At 40.2% G+C, this 27371-nt stretch overlaps 1 protein-coding gene across 1 annotated transcript in view; it reads right to left on the bottom strand.

Moving 5' to 3' along the window:
• LOC122801410 (extracellular calcium-sensing receptor-like) overlaps positions 1-27371 on the bottom strand; it is a 108015-nt gene that overhangs the window by 34401 nt on the left and 46243 nt on the right. Inside the window, exon 3 of the mRNA XM_044070925.1 lies at positions 21302-22123. Within this exon, the coding sequence (XP_043926860.1) occupies positions 21302-22123 (822 nt within the window). The remainder of the gene's footprint in view (positions 1-21301; positions 22124-27371) is intronic.

Below are 27371 nucleotides of genomic sequence, written 5' to 3'. Positions count from 1 at the left end.
TGCTATCTAGCAGAGCAGTTCATAAACAGCTCTCAGCTGTTCAGTGAACCACCCAGCAGCAATTTCACCTCTTACCTATCAACATCAGACCTCTAGATCCCCTTTCTTTATAGACCTCCCACTGTACATCCATAGGTTAGTCCCCTAAAATAGCCCCCTATGTGATACCCCTATCTTTTTCTCCTTATTTGTGGAGATAAGTGGTTCAAACCTTGCATTATGGACTGTCAGTTTCCCTTTGTTTCTCCTGCTAGCTTGGTTGACATGGGGCTTTTGAGGAGTGCAGCAACTGCCTCATGTACACTGACAACCCTTTATTTCTAAATCACTCAAGTACATTTTGCAAGAGATGCTCCTACACTAAGAATCTGGCATCACTGCTCTCTCGTGCCCAGAACAGCAACACTAAACAGGTTGTCAGCTCATACACCATGACTCCAACTCATAATATACACACAACACATAAACCTCTCTCGTGCCCAGAACAGCAACACTAAACAGGTTGTCAGCTCATACACCATGACTCCAACTCATAATATACACCCAACACATAAACCGTCATATGTGGAAGTACTCTCCAGAAACTTTCCTAAACACCAGAGACCTCCAGACACAAACATGCTACACCTAACACTGCAACCCAAGCACCCAACACACATAAAAACACTGGCACCAGTGTCTCACCAAATAAGCCCTTAAGGCAATGCAATCTATTCCAAATGTTTTAGCTATAGGTGACTCTATAGTGAGACAAACAGACACCCCACTCACCAACTTAAACAAGGAAAGGTTTATGGTCAGCTGTCTGTTTGGTGCAAGGATTCATCAGATCACACATGCAATCAGGTCTCTCAACAACAAGTTCCATTATGACTCTGTTATAGTTCATGTAGGTGTGAATGACTTGAGACATATGTCTCTGGACTATATGAAGAGAGACATAATTGGGCTTTCTGAATATGTGTCGTAGGAAGGTTTGATCCGAGCTCTGAGCAGCATTCTACCCTTTCCTAGACTGATACCACAATATAAACAAAAAATGATTGACTTCAAAAATTGCCTAAGTTTCTGGTGCCATTCTAAGGGGATCCATTTTCTGTCAGCCTGGGATGACATAGTGGATAGACCACACTGCTTTGCCAGAGATAGACTTCATATGACACCTCTAGGCTGTTGATTGCCAGCTAAGGTACTTGCCTCCCTCATACTGCCTTTTTTAGGAAAGGTCACAAAAACAAATTTTTTGACATGAAAATATCAAACAGAAAGAAACTAAGGGTCATGCTGCTGGATGCTAAGAGTTTAAATCAGAAATTGCATACTCTGGAAGCACTCCTGTCTCTGGAAGATATTGGCACCTGTACAGTCATAGAAACTTGGTTCAAGGCTGCAGTAAGTACTTCAGACTTGCAAGGCTAAAATGCCTTCCATACTTTCAGTCCGCAATTTGAAAGTGTGAGAATCAAAGGAGGAGTTTCTGTCTTCATTAAAGATTATTATGCCTCCAAACTGGTTAGACAAGATAACTCAATGGAGTTACTCCAAGTCCAAATTACCAGGAGTAAGACACCCCATTCATGTCATCGCCAGTTACAGGTCCTTTTCCATGAACCAAGAAGGCCACACAGCTTATTTAGACCTACTTGGAACAATTAAAGTACAACCTAACACCCTAGTCATAGGTGATTTCAACTATCCATCCATTAATTGGGAAACATATATAAACCCAAATTCGCTCACACAAAAGTTCCTGGATTTTGTTAACTGAAATGCCCTGGAACAAATAGTATACCACCCCATACATGCCTCTAATATTCTAGACCTGGTCCTCACCAATATGGGTGGCTGATGCAACGCTTCAAGTATAGGGCCTGCACCAGTTAAATCTGACCATAAATCAGTCATTTTTGAAGTAGCAATAGCACCAGAACTCCCCAAAGGAGAAGTCAGGCTAAAAAAACTTCACCAAAGCTAACTATACCCTCCTAAGGGATGGTATAATCGACTTCCAAGCTCTATTTCCCACAGATTGCATTGATGGCTATACTAAGGTATGCACTGATGCCATGTATCAGCAGCTACACAAATGTATAGACACAGCCATGCCTGATAGGATTAAAGCAAGACCATAAAGAAAAAACAAATCATCCTGGTGGACATCTAGCATTAATAAATTATACAATAAGTGAAGGAAGCTGCTGTCTAAAAATACAAAAGTGAGATCTCAAAACTGAGAGCAGCACACGCCTCAGCCTAAATAAGCAATTAAGAAAACTCGTAAAATCTTCAAAGAGCAACTATGAGAAAAATTTAGCAACCATAACAAAGAATAACCATAAGGCTTTCTTCAGCTACATCTGCAATCTAAAAGTAGATGTGTGCTGAACTAATCATGGATGATATTGCACACATTGACCCTGCGGAAAGTGCAAACCTGCAAGCAGACAGGTGTGGCAAAAACTTCACCACCCCCTTCCCCCAAGCATACCACAAACCATGTCTTCAACATCACCTCCTCCCTGCATCTCCAAAGAGCAAGTCATCAATACTCTCTCCAAGACTAAGAGCACACAGCCTCCATGGGAGCAGATGGCATTCCGGGCTGCATTCTTAATGATCTTAAAGAAGAGCGAGCTACTCCACTAGGTACCCTATTCAACAACAGCCTGAGTATTAGCTTTGTCCCCACTGAATGGAAAACAGTGTCTGTTATCTCCCTCCACAAGGGCAGCTTGGCAACAGACCTGGGTAACTATAGATCCATATATTTAACCAGCCTCATCTGTAAGGCAATGGAACAAATCATCATGGATCTGAGAAATAAGGATATACGTGACCTCCAAACCCTAGAGCCATCCCAGTTCAGTTTTGTCAAGGGTAGGTCATGCCTGCTAAACCTGATGAACATCTTTAAGAATGTGACCAGAGTCATAGATGAAGGCAAAGCTGTGCACATAGCCTATCTTGACTTGGCCAAGGCCTTTGACACAATCCCATATTCGGGCATAATTGACAAATTAACCCAGTTGAATATCAACTCCTTTGTTGCCAGCTGGGCTGCAAACTGGCTCACAGACAGACAGACAACACTCAGTCAAAGTGAGGGACTTCACCTCTACCAGCAGACCTGTCACCAGTGGGGTCTCACAAGGGTCAGTGCTGAGCCCCCTCTTGTTTGGCATATACTTCTCAGATGTCCGGGCCAAAATGGATGGGCTATGGCTAGCCAAGTTTGCATATGACTGCAAATTAGATGTTATTATTGAATCCTCTATTGATGACAGTGTCTTTCAAAAGGGGCTTACACAGACCAGTGATTGGTGCCAAAGCCATGGTCTTAAACTAAATGCTAAAAATGCATCATCATTCCCCTTGGTAAAAACAATGTCCCTGCTGATTATAAAATAAACAATAATATCCTAAATACCAATTCTGTAGTGAAAGACCTGGGAACACAAGTTGACTGTGACCTCAACTTTGACCACCATGTGTTGACTGTGGTGAGGAAGGCATTCTAGGTCACTCACCTGATTAGCAAAGGCATCACCTCAAGAGTAAAAGAAGTTATAACTCCCCTATACTCATCCCTCATCAGGCCTATTATTGAATATAATACACCCATTGGTATGTACCATACAAGACACCTGCAGCAGCTTGAGAGACCTCAGATATTTCTAACTAAGGAAATTCACAGTCTCCAGCACATGTCTTAAATGGACATAATGAAGTAACTGGCACTGTACTGAGTAGTGTATAGACTACTTATAGGCGACTTATGTTCTGGCTTACAGGGCTATCTCTGACCCAAATCTTATGAAAATACTACACATCCATACATCAAATGGGACTAGAGTCACCCATTCAAGGGATATCAATCTAGCCTGTGACATAAATAGGAACTGCTAGAGAGACAGATACATCTCTCAAAGGTTGCCACTCCTCTGGAGTAGGCTTCAAATCCATGTCAAGCGGAGCACCTCCATGACCCTGTTTAAGTGCAACCTAGATGACTGGACGGGAAACTGTAAATTTCTGCCTGGGATTGTCACAGCTTCTCTCCTGGACGTGGGTAGCACTTACTAGAAAAACCTTGGGCATAGACAATATCTTTCATTTAGTATTATAGTGGAATTTAATGACTAAGCTTGTAAAGACCCTCAAGTCAATAGCCTAGTAGCACCCTATGAACCTATGAACTAATTTATAACTTAATTATCAAGGTCACCAAATCTGCAGTCTGTTGACGTAGTGGACTGCTCCACAAAGGATGCTAGTAAGAAGAATATATCCATGGCATTGTGGGGTGGAGGGTGTGACATGTCATAGTTAATGCTGGCACAAATGACCTGCTCAGAGGAATTCTGGTAGAAGTAACTAAGTGAATTAGATAGATGCCTAACACAAAAGAGAATGGGATGCACAGTAGTACTGCAGAAATGTTACCTTTGGTAGCAGAAAGCTTAACCAGGAAAGAGCAAATTGTGTGATATGGTGGTGGGCTAAAGGAATGGATAAGGGAGCACAGATATGACCCTATTAAAGACTTGCATATCAAAGACAAGAGTTACAGAAAAAAGGAAAGGATTTGTGTCATTTCAGATAGAGCAAAGATCATAATATCTGGGCTTGAAAGATATATCAAAGTACACCAGATGAATAAGGCTATTAGATACACTGAAGTCGGAAGACAAGGAGGTACCAGATAAAATAAGGAAATGAAAAAGGAAAACAACTGTAGTGATAAAATGTAAAGCTACATGATAAAGATTAATGCAGCCCACAATCCATAGTGTCAAGGGAAAAATAAGTAAAAAAGAAATACAGAGAAGCTTGTTCAGGAATACATCAAAACAAGAACTTAGGTATGCTAGACAGTGCAGAAGGAATAAAACATACAATGTTTAGTAACAATGTTAGTGAATAGTAACCATCAGATGATGTTATTCAAAGTAGGAGATAGACAGACTGTCCCAGTCTGTGGGACAGAATAGTAGGACTATACAGATGGATTTCAGTCAACTAAGTGAGATGGCAAGAAAATGAGGGAACTGGCAAAAAATAATGGGACAATCAACATTGGGAAAGGCTTAGGAACAGTATAATTAGGGCAGAGGGAAGGAACTAATGAAGTGAGGAGAAAGAAGAGCCAAGGAAAAAGGAAAATAGGCCCGAATGGCTAAACATAGTAGCTGGAGGAGATACAACAGAAGAAAGAGGCATGTAGAACTTGGAAGGAAAAGGGGAATTCACAAGGTAACAATTCTTAGATGCTAGATAGAAGGCAACATAGTGATACTAAAGTGACAGTGGTAGTCTGGAAAATAAGATAGGAATAGAATTTAAGTGAGGAGCCAACCGTTTTTTTAGGTATTTAGCACTCAGGCAAGATGGAAGATAGAACTAAGCAAACGATATGGTAGAGGTTGGGGTGTAATTTCATCTCCATGTTCATGAACAAGCTAAAGGACAAAATACCAGTCTGGGAACAATGGGTGTAAAGCTTAACAGAGTAATCTGCTAACCAAAGGGGGGGCAGTTGTGTCAGACTAGGACTGTAGGCTGCAGTAAGCCTGGACAAGTTGGGTTACCATGCCAAATCCTCAGATACTGGACAGGGGTGCTACAAAAATGTCAAGCAGTGGTATTCAGTGCAGCAGTGGCTTGAAGAAAGATCTCAGAGAAGAAGATTAAGGTAGTTACCTCCTTAAAGAAGAAAGAAGTACCTTGCCTAACATCTATGGAATCTGCACGAAGACAAACTATTAAAACAAAAATATATACTGGAACTTGAAACATTCCACTTGAAAAAAGGAAGAAAGAACTATTGTTGCCAAAAATGTTTAATCCAATTCTTAAAATAAGCGCTTTCATTTTACAAACTGTAAAATTTCCTTCCTAGAAGGACTGTGGGTTGCAATTTTTTTTTATTTACCTTGCAGTCATGCAAGTCTGCTCTAGCGATATGGCGCTACTGAAGTTCTCCTCCTTGCTTGTAAGTCAACAGCAATATTATGATCAGACCTCTCGACCTTCCTTATTTTGGAGGAATGCTCCTACTCAGTAGAGTAGATAGGATTGGGTGAAAGGGGCAACTGTTGCAGTCCAAAGTGTTGAGACGGTATAACCAGCCAATCCCGATCTCTCCTTAATGCAATACCAGCTTTTAAAAGCCAGTATTACATTTGTGGTCAAACCTGAGAACTGTAGTGCTCCATGGGTGGTCTAAACTGTAGCAACTGCTTGCTACATTGTAGTGAACAGTTTTCTAGAATTTAAAAGTAAAAAAAATTTTTTTTTAATGAAAACCTGAAAGCTGTAGCATTAGTACAGCCAGGGTATAAACTGTAACAACTGTTTTCTACTTTCTGGTAAGCCATTTGCTACAGTTTAAAAGAAGAAATATATTTTTTAATAAAATGTGTTTAAGGAGGGTAGGGAGTTGGGCATAGAAATGGGACCTGAATGGCTGAGGGGATATGTGTTGGGGATCTGGCCACCTGATTGGTATGCCAGTAGAAGGAATGTCCATTTTTTTTGTTGGGGAAGGATCCAACTATAATAACAGCCACTACAATTTTTTTTTCAGAGAAGCATTTTTCTCTTTTCAGTGGAAGAGTTGTGGGGTTGGAATTGTTCTAACTGTAATAAGCCAGCCACAAGCAATTGACTTAACTCATTAACACCTATGTAGTGTGGAATGTCACATCTCTAGCAGCCTAGGTGCATCTTGCATCCTAGAGCTTTTTTCTGAAAAATAAACTTAAAAAGCATAAGATAAACAAATGTAAGCATTTTGCAAACAATGAAAGCTATTAAAAGTGTACAAATAACGAAGTTATAAGTAAGAAGTACTTTTTACAGTGATAATAGTCAGTGCATTCATAGACTTTTCCATAAATACTGCAATATGTTATAAGCACACAACCCCCAAATTACATTTTTTCTAAACTTTCACAAACAAATTTTCATATCTTGAAAACTGTTCAACTTAGACATATACTGTTAGAACATTTTTGTTAACCAAACATAAGCTTTCTCATGGTAACAAGAAATTACTCTATTACAATTATATAATTATAATACAATATATTCTTATAATTATATAATATTACTTTATATAACTAATTATATAATTATATTATTATTATAATTATTCTAACTTATTAGAAATTAATTATAAGTGCATGTTTATTGAGATATTTACAGAAATATGAAACATATGCTTTATTCTGTAATTAGCAAAACAAATAATACTGGCTAGTTCTCAAAGTGTACAGTTTATAGTGCAAAGACAGTTTTTCATTTAATATCATGCAACTGTTTGTAAGTCACTTGGTTTTTGAAGTATTAAGCGTTTATAGAAGTATTATTTATTTTCATAATTACTATCAATCAAATAGCAATATTTCCAGTATAGTATGATATAAGCAGCATTTACAGTGAATTGCCCTATCTCCCATACTAATGTTTCACACAATATACCTCAATAATATATAGTTCTGTCAGTTATGAAAATATATGAGCATAAATATAAAAATAATTATAAGTAGCAAACAAAGGTGCAGATTCAATAAAGCCTACATGAGCCATTAAAACCCTGTGCATGTCATGACTCGATGTGTACATTGTAGAGCACTGTTTTGTATTTAATAATCATCTATAAATGGTGTGTACAGCCATGCAAACAGTAAACATTGTGGCATGCTAATTACAGCATAAACAGCTGAACTGTATGCTAATCAACCAATCCAAGATGGAGGAGCTATTCAACAAGCTATAAAGCAACAATGTAGATTCAGTGCTGGTTTTCTCTGTGAATTCCAAAGCCTACTGGAATACAGCTATGGAAAGGACTCTACACAGAAAACAAGCTAGAGGCAGCTGTTGCTTTAATTCATGTGTATGTGCAACAGGCTGAAGTCTATGCTACTGCTGGTGCTAATAGACCATGGCCAAGAAGGAGAAGAGTTTTCCAGCCTTGTTTAACTTATAACAATATACATGAGGTAGAAATTGTAGAGCATTGCAGGGTTGATAGAGACATACTACAAGAACTTTGCAACCTCTGTTGTCCTCAACTCAAACTAAGAGCAAACAGAGGGAAACCAATACTGGTGGAGACAAAAGTATGAGTAGCACTTAAAATTTTAGCTACAGAAACCTTTCATAGACCAACAGTGGGCATGCTAGGGGTGTCACATGCATCAGTATCCAGGATCCTCCATCAATTCCAGAATGCTATTCTCCAACATGCCAGTGAAGTCATATATTTTCCCCATACACCTGATGACAGAGCCACAAATATGCAGTTCTACCCTGTAACAAATTACCCTGAACTACTGGGTGCCATAGACTGTACACATATAGAAATCAAAGCACCACCCAGGGATCAGGGAAGGGTCTATGTAAAAAGAAAGGGCTTCCACTCCATTAGCTCTCAGGTCATGTGTAATGCTAAGGGAATCTTCCTGAATGTGTGCACTGGCAACCCAGATGGTTACCACAGCTCACGTATATGGCACAACTCCCAGCTGTATCAGATGTTCACTAGGGGTTATATCCCACAGGGTCATTTACTGGGGGATGCAGATTATGCACTGGAACTGTGGCTGATGATGCCTATCAGAAATGTACACACACCCATTGAAGAATGCCATCATGAGGCACACGCTCAGACTAGAAATATCATAGAGTGTGTGTTTGGGCTGCTGAAGTCGAGGGTATGGTGCCTAGATACATCTGAGGGGCCCTGCAGTACAATCCACATACATGTACTGAAATCTTCACCATCTGTGCCATGCTTCACAACATCATCCTGAGGAAACAACTTCAGCAGGATCAACAAGGGGAAGAGGCACATGTCTCACCACCACTGCCAAGGTCACCATAGCCATATGCAAGTGAGGAGTCAGAGGGGGAACCAGCAGCTGTTGTGGGTGTAGGCAGATGTAGGCATGCTCAATATGCCCTCTTATTGGCTAAGAAGCAATGCATAGCACATTCACTCACCAACTTAGGGACTAAACCCTTCATCCTATGCACATACATATAGTAACATTGATGCCTGGCAATTCTTGCAACCATTACCTACCCATGTAATGGCTGTGTACTCCTAGCATCAGACAGAGTCAGCCCCAAACTAAAACTGTCAGATTTACAAGGTAAGTGTTGAAATTGTAGTAGAACAAAAATGTGTAGTAATACAAATGAATGGCATAGACTTGAATACTGTTATTTGGCAAGGTAAGTAAGTAAAAGGTGGCTGATTTTTTTAGGAATGACTTCAAGATCTGACAGCAGTGACTTATGTGTATATCTGTGCCCTCTATCAAGTAGTAGGCCTCAGGTATCAAAGATTCACACATTCATACCTCTCAAAAGTTGTGATGGTCTCATATCCCTCAGAAAAATCCTACAAATATTGATGCAAAAACTGTTTGATTCTAAGAACTGTGAAAAACTTTGTAAGACCAAAATATTTAACAAGTCTTCCTATTGTTCAGCTGTTGTCTCACTTTTGTTTATGGATCGGTCTACCTTTTTTTGCTGTAGGAGTGTGGGAGGTATGTACACATTACAAAAACCTGTAAGAAAGCAGTACAATTAGCAAAACAACATCACAAGCACAGATATTCTAAGCATTAAGTTATCTATGCACCCTGAGCATAAGCTTATGTATCCCTGAATCCAAAAGAGAAAACAAGGATATGACACAGTTATCACTTGCAGAGAGTATTGTGTGGATGGGGGGGGGGGCAGGAAGCCTAGGCTGACACAAAATATAACTGAGTACATGTGAGTAAGAAAGAAACAGGCAGACATTTGGATAAAGTAATAAATGGCCACTGAGACAGAATGAGCTTTAAGCCTCATGGCTAAACCATGGTAACTGTTGTGTATATATGTGTATGGGCCCTCCAGGTGAAATTATTGTGTGAGTGCCTGCAAAAATATAGTCAAGCTATCTGTGCTAGCTCTACATCTTGGTATGTCAGACAGGTGTGAGCTGTGCATAGTAGAGGTGGCAATTCATCATCATCATCATCATCATCATCATAACCGAGAACTGTCTCTTCCAGGAGTTGCACTGGCACATCCACCCCCACATTCAGATGAACTGCTGCTACCTGAATGTAACTGATGTCTGCTGGATGACCTCTCCTCATGAGGATGACCAGGACCATGGCCCAATTGCCTGCCAAGTCTGGGTGTGGACACCTCAACCACTGATGGAGCAGTGGAAGTACTTCCACTTGGGAGCGTGATCAGGCACAGCCATCATGGCTAACATCAGATGATGTGGCTGATCTACACCCATGTGGATGATGTCCCCCTACCAGCAGACATTCCATCACAGACACTGCTCTTTTGAGTGTGTTATTCATCTGGTCTATTGAATTGGCAACATGGTAGAAGCAGTCATGCATGTCAGCCTGTGCCACATCTACAACCCTAAGCATTTCTTCCGAGGACAAATTGGAATGTGCCTGCACCTTCATGATGGCCCTAAACATACATCTAGTAGCACAGAAAGACAGACCTGGATCAGGTGTAGGATGGACAGCAGGACTCCTCAGAGCACCCCTAACAACCCTTCCTGTGTGGCACCTTGCCCATACTTTGGCTAGAGAAAGATTCAATAGGCAGAAAGCCACAGTAACCACACTACCCTGATCAAGTGTCTCACCCTCCACCTGTCCAATATCTAAGGGTTCACTGAAATTGGTTGGCGTAGGCATGACTGTGTCTGATGGAATTGCAAGGGATGGCTGAATGTCAACTTCAGTGTCAGAATCAACCTCTGCACCCCATGACTCTGCTTGTCCACCATCATTATCTGAATCTGCCGATACTCTGACATCAAGTAGTAAGAGTCCTACACTTCCACTGTCAGGATCACCTGTGATAATAAGCAACAACACAGGAAAGAAATCTAGACCTACACAACTAAAGTCCAATATATGCTAATAAACTAACACTGGTGCCATTACTACAGATAGTACAGCAACACACACAACAGTCATGACACCCACATCACACATATGGATAAAAATAAATATTTCTGTGAACTGCGCAACAGTACTGACATAAAAATGTTTGGCTTACCTTTTGCAGATGATTCAACAGTTTATAGGGAAGATGGTCCTGGAAGAAGTTAAGCAAAAGATAAGGCCACCATTATCACAATTAACAGTAACACATAGGGTTAAAACCTTTGGCCCTTTATATGTCCATTAATGATATATTTAACATAAATTTGGATGACATGTCCATCCAAGCCCATGTTAAATCAACCAGAATCTACAACTAGTCCCCCCAAAAAATTATGCTAAATAAAATGTAAGTATTGCTGTCAATATTTTACTATACAAGAAATATTTAACAATTGAGATAGGTAAGCCTACCTGGAAGCTCCTCCTGGGACATACTTGTCCTCCCTGAAACAGCAGCACCAACATCAATCACATGCTGTTGTGCACTTTCTTCTGAGCTCTCTCGATCCCTGACAGTTGACAGGAACTCTTCATTTGGTGACAGTGGTGGCACTGTAGCAGCCACCCCCAGTAGCCTTATGTCCACTGGTCACTGCAGTTGCTCTCCTCTGAGCTGATAAAATCATGTCAGTGGCCCTATGATGCACCTGATCATATGTCCTGCTCTAACCACCAGAATAATATACATCAGCCTCTATCTGCTGCCAAATTTGCATTCTTCCTGACATATCCCCACATCCTCTCTCATGTAGACACAATGTTGCCGAAATGGTTGGACAATGACTTCATTCTCAGGGTCACTGAAGGGAGATTTGCAGGGACTGGGGCACCAGGGTACTATAGTGCTAGGTGACATAAAACACAAAAAAAAGGATAATACACATAAGTATCACTTAAATAAATGTCCTGCTTAGATATAACACATAAAGGTAGTTTTTCAATATTACCCACTGCAGAAAAAAAACAGTCAGGATATTCAAATATGAAAAAGGACCTTGTGATTGTAACATACTGCAGTCACACACAAAGCAAGGCTGGACACAAAACAAGGGCATTAACAATAGCAAAGCAAACCTCTGTACAAACAATTTTGTTTGTGCCAACAGAGAAATGGAAATTGGCTCCCCACCCCCCAAAACAACTGGCAAATGACACATTTTGCTAACAAACAAAAAAAGTAATAAAATATCAGTGAACTGCTATAATTGAAATCAAACTGTCCCAAAAACATGTGTACCCATTAACCACAGAACATTTAATTTTATGCAATTGACAGTCACCTCTACTTGTGGCCAGCACTCCCCTAGAGGTGTCTATGGGCCACCCTAGACTAACATCCCTGTGTCATTGATAATATAGGACATATGCATTTCACTAAAATAATAACAGAATGAAACAGTTGTAACATTAGCACTTATAATGACAGTAAATAGATTGTGCATCTAAGAAAATAAAATGCCCTGACAAATATGCTTATGCCATATCAGTAAACTTCTATGAAGTTCATACAGATAAAACAAGGGCATTAACAATAGCCCGCCTAAAATTTGATAGTCATCTGAACTTAACTATTAAAAAAGTACATGCCAAACTGGGGTCACTCTACCGTATCAAACCATTTCTTACCAACAACACAAGATCAGCCATTGCTCGCTCCCAACTTCTATCCACCCTACTCTATGCATCTCCCATTCTGACTAATCTCAACAAAACTGAACTAAGCAAAATGGAAGCTTGCTATAACAGAATTGCCCGCTTTGCTGCAAATTGCTCATATAGAACTCATCACTGTACTGCTTTGAGACAGCTCCACTGGCTTGAACTGCCCACCCTCCTAACCTACAATCAGTTCTGCCTTTGTCATTCTATCTATTACCTCCCCAATAAGTGTCCTTCCCTCAAAAACCTAGTACAATATCACTCAGCCAAAAGGCCTCTTAGATCATCAAGCAAACTACTACTAGAAGTCACCAACAGCTACAATAGCTTTGGAGATGCACTATATAGTAGTTTGGTGGCTAAAAAAATGGAACTCTGTCCCTACTAGCATTCAAAACACATCATCCAAAGCCTCCTTTAAAGACCTCATCAGGCAACATCTCAAGCAAAGTTGGCAGTGCCATGATTGCTCCCCAGGCTAGTGAAAGCGGATAACATATGCATACTAGCTAGGACTATAAAGTTTCTGTGTGATCTCTGAACTCTTGAGTAGCTATATATTGTAGTAGTACTGTCTTGTGCCTTTATTTATTATTAAATATTTTTAAACCCTTTTTAACTGTGGCTGGTTTGTGTAGAGATAAGTTAAGCTCTAGAGTACATTGCATATTTATAGAGTTTACTGTCTAAGCCACTCCTATAGCTTTAGCCCTGGGCTATACTACCAATTGAATAATAATATTGCACAGTAATAATTGGACACCCTTTTAAGGGCCTTTGGGTAACTGATAATTATTAGCTGGTGGTGGCAGTAATTGCTACCGTATAGTCTAGGCAAAGGGGCCCAACTGGAGAATCTGTGTCAGCCTTTCCCAGGAGTGTCTATGAAGTTGTATAAATACTTATCTTAAAGTGTGTGTGTGTGTGTGTGTGTGTGTGTGTGTGTGTGTGTGTGTGTGTGTGTGTGTGTGTGTGTGTCAGCTACTTGGGCAGGGACACAAAGCACTGGTTGGACAGAGAGGGTACTGAAGGTTAGCTTGCCAGCTAGGCTGAGATCTGGTCCCTATAGCTGTGCCAGTGGGGAGGCTTACTGGGGACCTGGGGAGCAGGAGAGCAACCACCCCCAGACTGACTGTGATCTCTGTGTGCACTTAAGGGAAATTGTACTTCACTGTATATATTTGTTATCCTTTCCTCTCATATGAGACGCCCTCTCTGGTGTTAGTGGTGAGGATTGAGGCTCCTTGATTGCTGGGCCAGGGCACGGGCATCCCACATATATAAAAATGTTTCTAATTTACATTTGAGCATATCTAGTATATAACTGAAAAATGCAATCATACCTTATCAAGATCCAGTAGTCTGCTGTACAGATAAACCCAAAGTTATAAAGCAGCTTTCTTCTATGTTATCCACATAAACAAGTCTCCTCATCTTCAGGTTCCCTAGCTACATGGTTCCCTTTTTATAGTGAAGATTCAAGCCTATGAGCAGGTGAAAATGTAGATGAGGTGTGAACTCATTAGAATTGCTGAATCCCAAATTCTTGGCTCCATGTATCAGATGTTAACATAGTACAGGCACTCCCTCAGTGTTTGTTGCAAATAATTTGCAACTGTGAATAATTACTGGTAGGGAGACAGAAAAAAAACAACAGCAGTTCAGACTCCCTTACCTCTAGTAGGTGTGACAGCCAAGTTAGACTTATAAAGTACAGAAGTAATTGTATCAAGGTTTAAATGTAAGTAAACAGCACACATTTCACAGTTTCTGTTTAGTGACATCCAACCCCCCCTGCATTTGTTGACAACTGTATATTATTACACATACACATTGAGATAAGGTAGAGCTGCAAATAATACTTCATGTGTACCCACATGAATTTTGTAATGTTGTTTATTTATTTTATTTTTTTTTTTTTTTTTTTTTTTCTTTCTTTCTAATGTCACATATGTCAGTACACAGCTTTAGCATAAACCAGGGGATATGGAGAAATATGAGAAATACAATGAAGTAGTAATTCTTTGATGAGCAATGCATCAACTACACCTGTGAATCCCTTTGTGTAGCATTGATGGCAGCTAATCACCTAAGCACATACTATTAATAGAACAGATGAAACCTAGTAAACACTAATCACAACAGGCTAAAAAAGTTTGGCTTTGCTTATCTTGTTTTTGCAACACACTTACCAAACACAAACTGGACTAGGTGTCCACACAGAAGAACACAACATAACACCTGTAGACAGGACGTGGACGTTCTAAATGTCAAAAGGGATATATCACTGCAGTTTTTGCTTTCAATCACATAACACCACTTAACAAAGTTGTGCAGTGGTTAGCAACCCTCCCCAACACCTGCAGACAGGCATCAATTTCAAAATCGAGTCATTCTATTAATTTTGTCTGGGACCATGCAAACATGGTAAGCAATGATGTGTGGCAGTTAACACACAGGGGTTAATAATGAATAGGGAAATATGCAACTGCTATTTAACTATTCCTGTGGTAGCAGGTTTAAGTGTAGAGGTGTAATGCAGATGGTCCTGGGTTTTAATACAGGAAGTTCAACATAGTTTTACTGCTGTTACATTTCAGTTTATAGTAATGATCATAAAAATATCCAAGTGTTATTTCAATATTCCTGTGGCAACAGGTGTAAGTGCAGGAATGCTATACATGGTCCTGGGTTCTAATACAGGAAATCCCAGACATTGTTACTGTTGCTCCATCTTGCTTTATATTAAATATCACTTATAACAATTTAAACATAATTATAAATAATAACTATGTATATCAGTGGAGCTCATATGAATTATATGTATGAGGCATAAGGCACACTTACTGTGTTTTGAAAGTTCAGATGCAGGACTGAGGGTATACTGACTGATATATTTCTGTTATCATAATTGTGTTCTCGGGCCTTGTATGGCATTCAGACTTCAATAAGACTCATACAAATGTAACTATATAAACCAGGACATTGTGAGGTGATACACATATATATGATTAACCCTTCATTATGTTATGTGTATTTATATGTAAATAATGAGTATGCCTGTGAGGCACTTCTTCTATGGCAAGGATGGAAAATCAGCACTGTGAAAGGAAATATTTTGCCCCTTATGCATAGGTTTGAATCCCACATTGTAAAAATTAATTTTGTCAGTGTGTAAAGCCAGACAAAAAATGTGTCAGGTCACAAGTCATACATGTCTGCAAAGTTAGATCACTAACAGATACAGCAGCAACCAACCCTCAAACTAAAGCCAACTGTTATAATAACCTTCCCATTTAGAAGTCTGCTTTCCTCTCTGTCTGGTACTGTTGTTCTCTGATTAACATTGCCCAAACATGGTTGGCATTATTATTGCTTGACTTTGGGCACTACCAGCAAATGTGATAAAAAGCATTGGCAGGAAATCATTATTTGCTATTGCAGTATTTTCTGGTTAGACATGTCTGGTGTTAGAGGGAAAGGTGCCCAATTTAGGGTGTTGAGGAGTCCAGATTCTTTACTGGACTCCTGGTAAAGTGCCACAGCCAAAGGCTTTTGCACAGTGACTATACTGGCTCCCAGTACAAGTCTGAGGCTTGGAATAGTCTGGCCAAGGCTGACTCCAGTACGATTGGAATTGCATGCAGTGGAGAAGAGTGTAGACACAACTTTAATGATCTACAAAGATACAACAAGGATACACTAAACCAGTAGCTGGATGAGTTCAGAACTAGCAACATCCCATAGTTGTGGAGGTATGCTGATAATGACAATTTATTATAGATAGAATGTTAAATCTAGGCAAAACTTGAGTGCATAATGCTCTTCTGTTCTGTTCTTTTCTTTTCACAGCTAATGCAGAAATCATTGTGACTAGGCAGGCCCATGCTGAGCATCTAGAGAGACTGAGGAAAGCAAATAGTATGCATTCAGTGCAGGAAAAATATTATTGTAGCTTTTACATTTAATAAAAATATTTTATTTCCTATCCAGTAGCAACAAAGTAAGCATGTACAGCCTAACTGTAAAAGCAAGTATGCATGCATCAGTCTGTAGTACAAACCAACTTTAGGAGTCAAGAGTAAGACTGTAGTCAGATGTTGTGGGTTCAGATACCACGGGTAACAAGTATAAAAGAGTGCAATCCCATAATAATATCTCATAAATTAAACATTGCACAAGTGGCATAAATGCACTGCTGCTAACTTTAATCTGTATAATTGGACCAAGCATATGTCCAATATCTGCACATTGCAATGATTACTTTGAGCAATCCAAAATGATAGTTCCATAATTATAGTCTGTAGTTGTTAGAAAGTATACTCAAATGTAAAATTTCAGATAAAATAGTTGTATTATTGTGATGATGAATTTTATGTCACATATGATGGTACTAATTTTAATTTTTTTCTTCTCTCACCCCAATCCTTATGTCTTTTTTTCTATTATTTCATCAAAATGTGTCCATGTCATCCTTCTCTAAGAAATTACTAAGTGCTTTACAGCACAGGGAGGTAGGCCAACCACAGTGGCTCAGACTGCTCCTGCTCCACCAGCTCCAGCACTGATGCTCAGCACATCTGGGACCCAGCCTGACAGTACTGCCTCTGCTTCCCCTGCACTACCTGTGCCCTTAGATAGCACTACCCTGGCAACTGGTGCTGTGGTACCCTCTGGGAGTACTGGCTGATGTGTGGATTGTATTACCCACCAGGAGATGCCAGGGATGGTGAGCAACATTGTGCACAACACCATTGGTGCATGCCTATGCCAGATGGAGAGGCTGTTCTCCCTTATGGTCCATAGGAGGAGGAGGAGATGTCAAGCCCTCCAGCAGCTAGTGGAGTAAGGGGGTGGTGATGACAGACTTGCAGATTAAGACTAGATTCTCACTGTTCCCATTTTTGACAGGCATGGACTTGTGCTGTCCTTTCCCTAACTCCAATCATGGTGTCCCCCAACCTTTTAAGTCCCTCACTCTCCCTTTGTCTTGTCTTCTTTGTCCTGCATGTTTGCATCTGCTTCCTCACCTAACCACCTTACATGACCCAGAAATACCGATGTCCCTTTCAAAAGATGCTTCTATTACTGATGTAAAAAAGTGTACCTATCCCACAAAAAATATCATACCATACATAGCTCTCCACTTCACACACGTCTTTTTGACACACTTGATTTGGTCCAAATGACTATACAATATGATTGCATTGTTGTCACACATCATTGTGAAGGTGACAGTCCAAATTCAGCTAATATTCTGTACATATTTTTATTTTACACTGTTAAAGAAATGGATAGCTATGGATCTTTCCTACCTCCTTCCTGCATATTCCTTTATTGCTTTCCCTTTGTTCTTCCCCCTGCTTCCCCCCATTTCATCATTTCCCATCTGCCACATTTTAACACCTTTAATCTGGTCAAAAAATAGAATCATACACAACACATATAAGTAAACAAACAAACAAAAAAAAAACAATGGAGCCCTTCACTTTTTGGCCTCTGTGTTTGCTCATACTTTGGCATTGTACACCAATGCCAAGCAATGATGACTGGCTCTACATTGGTGTGGTTACCTCCATTGAATGCCACTTTAATATGCTGTGCTGAGGTAACACACACTAGCACACAGTGAAGTGTATAAATACACTTGGAGGATTCAAACCCTATATTATCTGGGCTCCAAAAGAAATGTATGAATGTATTTATACCAGCTGCCACAGAGTCAGCTAAGCAGCAGGTGTCTTTCATACACACAGTACTCAGACTTCTCATTATTTTATAAATGAGACTTGCATTTGTCTCTTAATTATTTGCAAACAGGGAAAACAGTATAAATGTGTATCCCACATGCACAAAAAACTTTGCCATCTATCACACAAACCCACTGCTTGGTGGTGCACTGTGCAACATGGACAATAGCATAAATTACTTTTGTTTACTGTCCATTTAGTCTTCATGCCTTGAAACGACATGTGAATAGACAAACAAAAGGAAGGCACCATCTAAGAAAATAACATATTTACAATGCAGCCATCTGTTACCTCCCCCCATGCATTGCAACCTTGGTCTCTTAGTACTTCCTCACAAATATATCAACTACACTACAGAAATAAATAACAAATGCTCTGTTATATACCATCCACATCTTTATAATGACAGTATACATTCAGATTTTCCAATACTTGTAGTAACATGGACATCTGCATATAGTTCATAAACCTGTTTCTTAAGTATACCTGCACATTGGAAATACAACACCAAATACTACACATTGCACACTCATCAATCTGGTAATATGCAGAACTTTAATATCTTATCAGTTGGACATGGCTAGCTATCCATTTCATGCAAGCCTTCCCAAATATCATCTCTCCAACATCCAGTGATGACATCATCCACTATAAGTTGTCCTGCAGCCTTGTAAAAGTCAGGCTTGTTCTTTGGTGCTTGTATAAAGTACTGACTTCTCTAGTCTATGTACTGTTCTTACTGCAGTCAAGTGTGTGTGTGTGTGTGTGTGTGTGTGTGTGTGTGTGTGTGTGTGTGTGTGTGTGTGTGTGTGTGTGTGTGTGTGTGTGTGTGTGTGTGTCCATCTAGTTGGAAGAGCATGACTGAGTATCCTGCATTTGCCACTCCAAACCCATGGAGAACCAATATGCTGGCAGTTGCACATGCCTACACATCCTTTTCATGCAGGCCTTCCAACATCCATTGTTGATGTCATCCACTATAAATTGTCCTACAGCCTTGTAAAATCAAACTTGTGCAGTGGTGCTTGTGTAAAGGACTGAGTTTTGTAGCCAGTGTACTTAGGTAGGGGCTCTATTCTCACTGAAGTCAACTGGTGTGTATGTGTGTAAACTGTCTAGTCAAAAGAGCATAATTGAGTATCTGCAGCTACCACTCCAAATCCATGAAGCACCATTATTTTGAGAGTCACACATGCCTACAACATCCATTTCATGCAGGCCTCCCAAAATCTTCTCTCCAGTATGCACTGCTGATGTCATCCACGATAAATTGTCCTACAGTCTTATAAAAGTCAGACTTGCGTCATGGCGCTTATGTAAAATATAGAGTTCTGTAGCCCATGTACTTAAATAGGTAAGGGGTTCTAATCTTAGAACATTCAACTGGTGTGGGTGTGCTTGTTTGTGCACTTGCTTGATATTAGAGAGAGAGCATTTTACACCAGCATGTTGGACACTGCTATTACCACCTTCTTCTCAACAAACATCGCTGATGTCATCACTTATAAAGTGTTGTCTGACACACTTCAACTCAGACTTGTAAAAACAGAGGTTTCTAGTCAGTGTAGTTAGATAGGTAGGGGTCTGGTTCTCACTGCAGTGAACTGGTGTGTGTGTGTGTGTGTGTGTGTGTGTGTGTGTGTGTGTGTGTGTGTGTGTGTGTGTGTGTGTGTGTGTGTGTGCACTTGCTTAACATTAAAGAGCACATTTTATACCAATATGTTGGACACTGCTATTAACATCTTCCTGTCAACAGACTCTGCTAATGTCATCAGCTATAGCTGAAATGACTCTGGTTTGTATGACTTATTTCCTTCTCAGCAAAACATCATGGTTTGAACCCAATTCATGGAAGAAGTGATCAACAAAATATTTTATTTTTATTTTTATGCGAGACCCTCTCCTACACCTCTCTTCACTAATATAACCAAATCTGATATTGCAAAACTTAAAAACAACCAAGTTATAAAACGTCATCAACTGGACATTCGGTTAATTCAACTAGATGGATCAGGTTTCACTGAACAGTGATAATCAGCGCTGTCACAGTCACTCAAAAGGTAAAACAATTAATTGCCTTTCTTGGTGTGGGTGTCAATGTATGTGAGTTCTATTCCCATTATGAGTGGTACGTCCTTTGACTGCTGATGAAGCTCAGCATGCAAATGTAGGGTCTTTGAGGTTACAGGTGATGAATGTTATGAGTTCAAGTCCCCAGGGGTTTGATATTGGCACATCATTGCTGTCTGGTGATTAGTGCAGAGGGTTAAGGCCAGAAGCTATTAATGAGCTACTTTCTGTGGTATAGGGTTTGATTCCCTCAGCTACCAGTTGCCTACTATGTGACCATAAGAAAGTCACTGAATCAGGCAGTGCTTTGGAGCCACTGAAAATTTGGGGTAGGCTCCTCAATGGTCTCCTGGACTGCATGTCTGGCAACTACTTATGACCCCATAATCAGGCAAGTAAATATCCTGTGTTACTCAAATCATTGACTTACACTCACAGGGAACTTAAAGTGAAAAAGGAGCAATAAAACTGCAAACATTTAATAAGGCCACTATGCAGAACTATTAAATTTAAACAGTACTCAACACCTGTCAACTAGAAATGGATTATTGAATGTTATATAGAGTATTGTATTACAGAAATAAATATCAGATTTGTTTGGATAAACAATACAGTTGAAATGAAAGTACTGAACTGAGAGTAGATGGTGCATCTTAAATTATTTTAAGACGTATTTCTCTTGTTTGCTCCTTTTACTCCAAACGCTGTCATGACTGGTAGTCGTACAAAACCCCCATTGCAAAACAGTTTAAATGGTATGTAGATATGAAATAATCTGGTCATGAGATACATAAGTAAGTTGGCAGATGGATCACAGTTTTCACATACCTGCCATGGTTTAACAGTTAATGTCCTTGGGCATGAGCCATTAACAAATAAGCTGATGTCATCTTTAATAGCCAGGAGATCATGGAGCGCATGTGCAATAGCATATACAGCTTTATATACATGATAAGAGATTCTCAGCTGTGACACATCAGAATATATATTGCTAGAACTAGTAAGATTTTCATGCCCTGAACAAGGCTTTTTGCTTGTTCCAGTGTCACTGAATTCCATGTCAAGTGAACAATTAAATATTTCTTCCCAAAATTCTGTAACAAAAGGATTCTCTTTAACATTTGAAGGGTGCAGTTGTAAAAGAAATTCCTTCAGTCCTGGGATATTAGCTCTTTTAATTCCAAACCCCACTGTTCCATCTAAGAAACCAGCTTGTTCTTTTGTAGAAAGAAGGGCAGACGTAACCCATGCTTCACTTGCAAGCCATTGTATTCCTGTCACATTGTGCTGTGTGATCTCTTGCATCAAAACTTCCACATCTTGCTCAACTGCAAATGCTAACACAACTTTTACCCTAGAATGTCTTATCATGTCAACTATTTCAGCAATCTTGTTCTGAGTTGGAACTTTGGGGATATAAGTTGTAAAAGCAATGCAGCTTCCCAGATTTGCTGCTTTCTTATTGAACAGTTGTATTCCATATTGACCATATTCATCATCAGTTGCTATGGCTCCAATCCAAGTCCATTTAAAATATGTTACTAATTCTACCAAAGCATTAACTTGAAATAAGTCACTTGGTATAGTACGCAGAAAGGATGGATATTCTTGTTTGTTACTTAAGCATGGACAGGTTGAAAAATAACTGACCTGTAAGCAACCAAAAAGTTCATGTGTACAGCTTTTGAAAAAAAATGTATTTTGTAGCAGTGCAGGTCTGAATTTACATTTGAAATCCATAAGTACACAAACTGGCTAATTCTATAAAATTCTGCAAATTTAATTTATGCATTCTTTTAAAGACTTTAAATGTGATTTGCACCATCAGATCTTCAAAACTATTGGCTTGAATTAAATGACATTTTTGTAGAGAAGGACTCACTCACCCTACAAAAACATACACATCTGCATTCTCTACCAAAAGATGCAATCTGGCTTAATTCTCATTAATTTAAACCTTAAAGCATATGCAACAAAATACCATATGAGCATCCAAACATGGCCTTATGCTCCCCAGACATATTAGTCACTACAGAAACTTAGCTAAAACCAGATATAAAGTACAAAGAAATTTACCAGGCTACAACACCCTAAGAATGGATAGAAAAAAACAAAAAGGCTGGAGGGGTAGACAATTTTTTTAGAAATACCTTTGGGATGGCTCCTCATTCTAATAGCATTCCTCAGTTTAACACTCTAATATTACTCATCTCTCAGTAAAAACAGTATTTGTGTAACAGCTCTATACGCATCCACCGATAACAATATTATTACTGTCAAATAAATCCAATGCTGGATATCCACCAACAGAAGCCGTGAAACAACAATACTGGGAGACATCTATATTTCATCAATTAATCAGTGCCCCAATTAGGCTTAAGAAAAATATCAGTAGAAAATCTACACTGGATTGAACTCTCACCACATATCCAAATAAAATAACCACTATCAGTTGCCAGACACCATCAGTGACCATCTTCCTACCGTTGCTGCAAGCTGCAAAACAATATCAGCAGATAACCATAAAAGAAGCAGACATGAAGCTTCAGCAGATTCCAAATATAGACTTTTATTTCCAACCTTCAGCTGTGTTTTGTTTATTTTATTTTGAATTTGTTCACCAGGGCAGAGCAGTGATCCTGATCGACCTGTTTCAGTCTCAGTCTTGGGGGGGGTAAATACGAAAGATACATGATATTATATACAAAGTGAATGATGAAATGGAATAGGTACATGCATTTTACATACAAAGTGTATATCAGAGTTTATTTAAGGGTATAAAGATGATAAATACATGACATTATATACAGATTGACTGACAAGACATAGTATATACATGCATTATAGGCAGAGTTGTTATGCTGAAAGAATCGCATTGAAATGTAGAGTCAGCAGAATTAGGTTATGAATAGGTTAAGTTATATGACCAGAGAGATACCAGATGCATTTTCTTAAAGTATTGTAACGTGTTTTTCATTATGACTGGGAAAAGGGGTTTGAAGAATTATCTTTCAGAAAAGAAGGAAGAGATTCCCACAGTTTAGGACCAAGGACTGAGAAAGCTGGATTTGTGCATTGAATTCTAGTTAGGCGACCTACCTGGTTAAGACTTCTAAGGTTATACCACAAACTCAGAACCACAAAGAAACCAAACCAAGTGGAAACAGTAGAATCAACAGAGAATCAGTCCACGCCAAAAAAAGTTTTTCAGAACCGTTTATTAAGCGCTTTCATCAGCACCGTCACCTGACTTCTTCAGAATAAATGCATCACTTAACACTGAGATATTTATAGTGAAAAACTGTCACATGACAATACTCGGACTTTTGACACAAAACACAAAACAAACTATATTAACTTAATTAACATCAATACATACCATTTCATACTTCATAATAAATACTATAAAATATTAAATATACATAAATATATAGTTAAATACACAAACCTTCCATAAGATGTCAGCACTAAAAAATTAAAAGCACTACACCCTCACAAACTCCCCTTGAGTACCTTGTTCCCCATTGGCCCTTTTTTTTCAATTATAAAGGAATTCCCAATACTATTCTAGCATGTCCAAAGGTCAGTTGTCAATCTCCTCTCCGGTCCAGCTGGCGAATCTGGGAATCTTGAGGCAATGTTACAACTGCCTCATGTACACAGACAACCCTCTTCTCCTCCCAACAAATTCCAACACATGTGAGAGATGCATCCATATAGCCAAACTGGAGGCTAAGCTCTCTCAACTCAGTACTGGTGTAACAAGTCAGGAGGAGAAGGAAACCACACTCACTACAATTCCAGTCTCACATAGACCTACCACGACAGCAAACCAAACACATAAACACACAAAAACATACTCTAAATAAAAATCTGCCTAAGCAGCAGAGACCTCCAAAGCAGACACCCAAGCAACCGCTACCCCAAAACAAAACACATGCAACACATAGCTCACAAAGCCAGTGTGCCGAACAGTCATAGCCCTTAAGGCTAAACAACACACCTGATACACTTGTAATAGGTGACTCTATCGTCAGGCACACTGGCATCCCGCTCACCAGGCTGAACAAGAAGAAGGTCACGGTGAGCTGCCTGTTGGGTGCTAGGATCTGCCACATAACACAAGCACTCAGGTCACTCCAAGCCAAGTACAAATATGACTCAGTCATTGTCCATGCTGGTGTGAATGACCTGAGACGTACCTCCCTGGACTACATGAAAAGAGACATAGAGGAGCTCTCTGAGCATGTGGCCCAGGCCGGTATGACCCCAACCTTGAGTAGCATCTTACCCTCACCAAGAATGATGCCACAATATGAAGGCAAGATGATCAATTTCAACAATTGGCTTAAGTATTGGTGTCATTCAAAGGGGATCCAATGCCTGTCAGCCTGAGATGACATGCTCAACAAGCCACGATGCTTCGCTAGGGATGGCTTGCACCTGTCAGCCCTGGGCTTTTGGATATTGGCAAAGGCTCTTGCTACCCCCATAGTGCCTTTTTTAGGCAAGGCTCAAAAGACAAACCCACCTCCATAGGTATCACAAGGGATAAGAAACTAAGAGTAATGCTACTCAATGCCAGAAGTCTAAACCTCAAGATGCACACTCAAACTCTCCTTAGCATGGAGAACATCGATATCTGTGCAGTAACAAAAACCTGGTTCAAGGCTCCTGAGAGCACCCCAGCACTACCAGGTTATATCTCATACCATGCTTTTCAGCCCCAAAACTTGGACTGAACCACAAAAGGAGGGGGAGTATCAATATTCGTCAAAGATACCCACACCTCCAGGTTGGTGGCACAGCACAAAGCATCAGAGACTATCCATGTGCAACTAACAGTGGGTAAAACTGCCTTCCAGTTTATAGCCTGCTACAGACCACCCTCCCAAACCCAGGAACCCCACTTGGCCTTCCTGAGGACACTGGAAAATATGAAGGTCTCTCCAAACACCATTATATTGTGCGACTTCAACTACCCAAACATAGACTGGGAGCATTACTCTAGCTCCAACACTCTAGCCCAAAGGTTCCTAGAATTTATAAACTCAAATGCTATGGAACAACTTGTTACCACTCCCACAAGAGGGGAAAACATACTGGAACTGATCATCACCAACATGGGGACTCTATGCTCCAGACCAGAAGTGTATCCTTCACTGGTAAGATCAGATCATAAACTAATCTCACTGGATATTCATATCCCGACCCCACCTCCTGCCCAGAAAACCACAGTGAGAAAATTCTCTAAAGCAAATGTCTCACTCCTCAAAACCGAGGTGGAATCCTTCAAAGCCCCCGGGCCTGTGGAAAATATGGCCCAGACTGCAGAATCCTTTATAAATGCATTCTATGAACACCTTCAGGAATGCATGGATCATGCAATCCCAAATAAAACCAAGACCCAATCTTCCAAAGGCAGACGTCCTGTCTGGTGGACTCCAGCCATAAACAAACTATACAATAGAAGGAGGAAGCTACTAAATGATAGAGCAAAATCCCAAAAAGGGAAGGCATCTCTGATCAGTATTAGCAAAAACTACGGGCACTCATAAAATCATCTAAGGCCAGCTTCGAGAGAAAAATTGCACAGGACACTAAGGATAATCATAAGGCTTTCTTTAGTTATGTTAGGAACCTGGGTGGGAATTCCCAGATATGCTCAGAATTAGTCCAAAACGACAAAAATACACGAACCCACATACATTGCCAACATCCTAGCTGACAGGTTCAGCGCAAACTCCCCCTCCCCACCAAAGGGCAAATATCTATCCCAGCAGAGTGCTGCCCCCCTGACATCTCAGATGCTCAGGTAAGAGCCGCCCTCTCCAAAGCAAAAAACACAGCATCAATGGGACCAGACAGTGTCCTGGGCTGCGTCCTACATGAACTCCAAGAAGAGCTAAACCCAAACATAAAACTACTGTTCAATCTCAGCCTTACTACAGGATATGTACCCAAAGAGTGGCGTACAGCAACAGTGGTCCCTCTCCACAAAGGTGGTGCCTCAACGGATCCTGGAAACTATCGCCCCATAAGCCTGACTAGCTTGGTCTGCAAAGCTATGGAAAGAATCATCATGGACCTCATAAATAAAGATATTGGGGACCTACAGACACTGGATCCTACCCAGTTCAGCTTTGTTAAGAGCAGATCCTGCCTCTTAAACCTGGTTGATTTCTTTGAAACAGTCACCAAGGCCATTGATGAGGGGAAGGTGGTCCACACAGCCTACCTGGACCTTGCAAAAGCCTTTGATACAATACCCCACTCGGGCATTATAGATAAGCTCACCAGCTTAAATATAAACCCCTATGTCATTAGATGGGTTGCAAACTGGCTCAAGGACAGAACCCACATGGTTAGAATTGCTGGAGCCATGTCAGACTCCAAACCAGTTACAAGTGGCGTCCCACAAGGCTCAGTCCTGGGACATCTCTTGTTTGGTATATATTTCTCGGAGGTACAGGCCAACACGGAAGGACTGTGGCTGACCAAGTTCACAGATGACTGCAAACTGGGCACCATAATCGACTCTCCAGCCAACACAAGCATCCTCCAAAAGGGCCTCATAGAAACAGACAACTGGTGCCAGAGCCATGGCCTCAAGCTAAACGCCAAAAAGTGTATAGTCATCCCTTTGGCAAAACAAAGTACCCACAAATTACCACATAGGTGGTAATCCATTAAGTACAGAAGAAGTAATTAGGGACCTGGGGACCCAAGTTGATAACAGTCTCTCATTTGACAACCACGTGGCCAAAGTGGTTAGAAAAACATTTTATATAGCCCACCTAATCATGAAGGGATTCACATCTAGATCAGGGGAGGTCATCGTGCCTCTTTACTCATCCCTCATCAGACCCATAATTGAGTACAATGCCCCTTTTGGGAT

This window comes from Protopterus annectens, chromosome 4.part1, assembly GCF_019279795.1.
Source record: "Protopterus annectens isolate FY-2018-M chromosome 4.part1, PAN1.0, whole genome shotgun sequence".
Classification (NCBI taxonomy): Eukaryota; Metazoa; Chordata; order Ceratodontiformes; family Protopteridae; genus Protopterus; species Protopterus annectens.
Note: the sequence above shows the minus strand (reverse complement) of the source record. Positions and strands in the feature narration are given on the sequence as shown.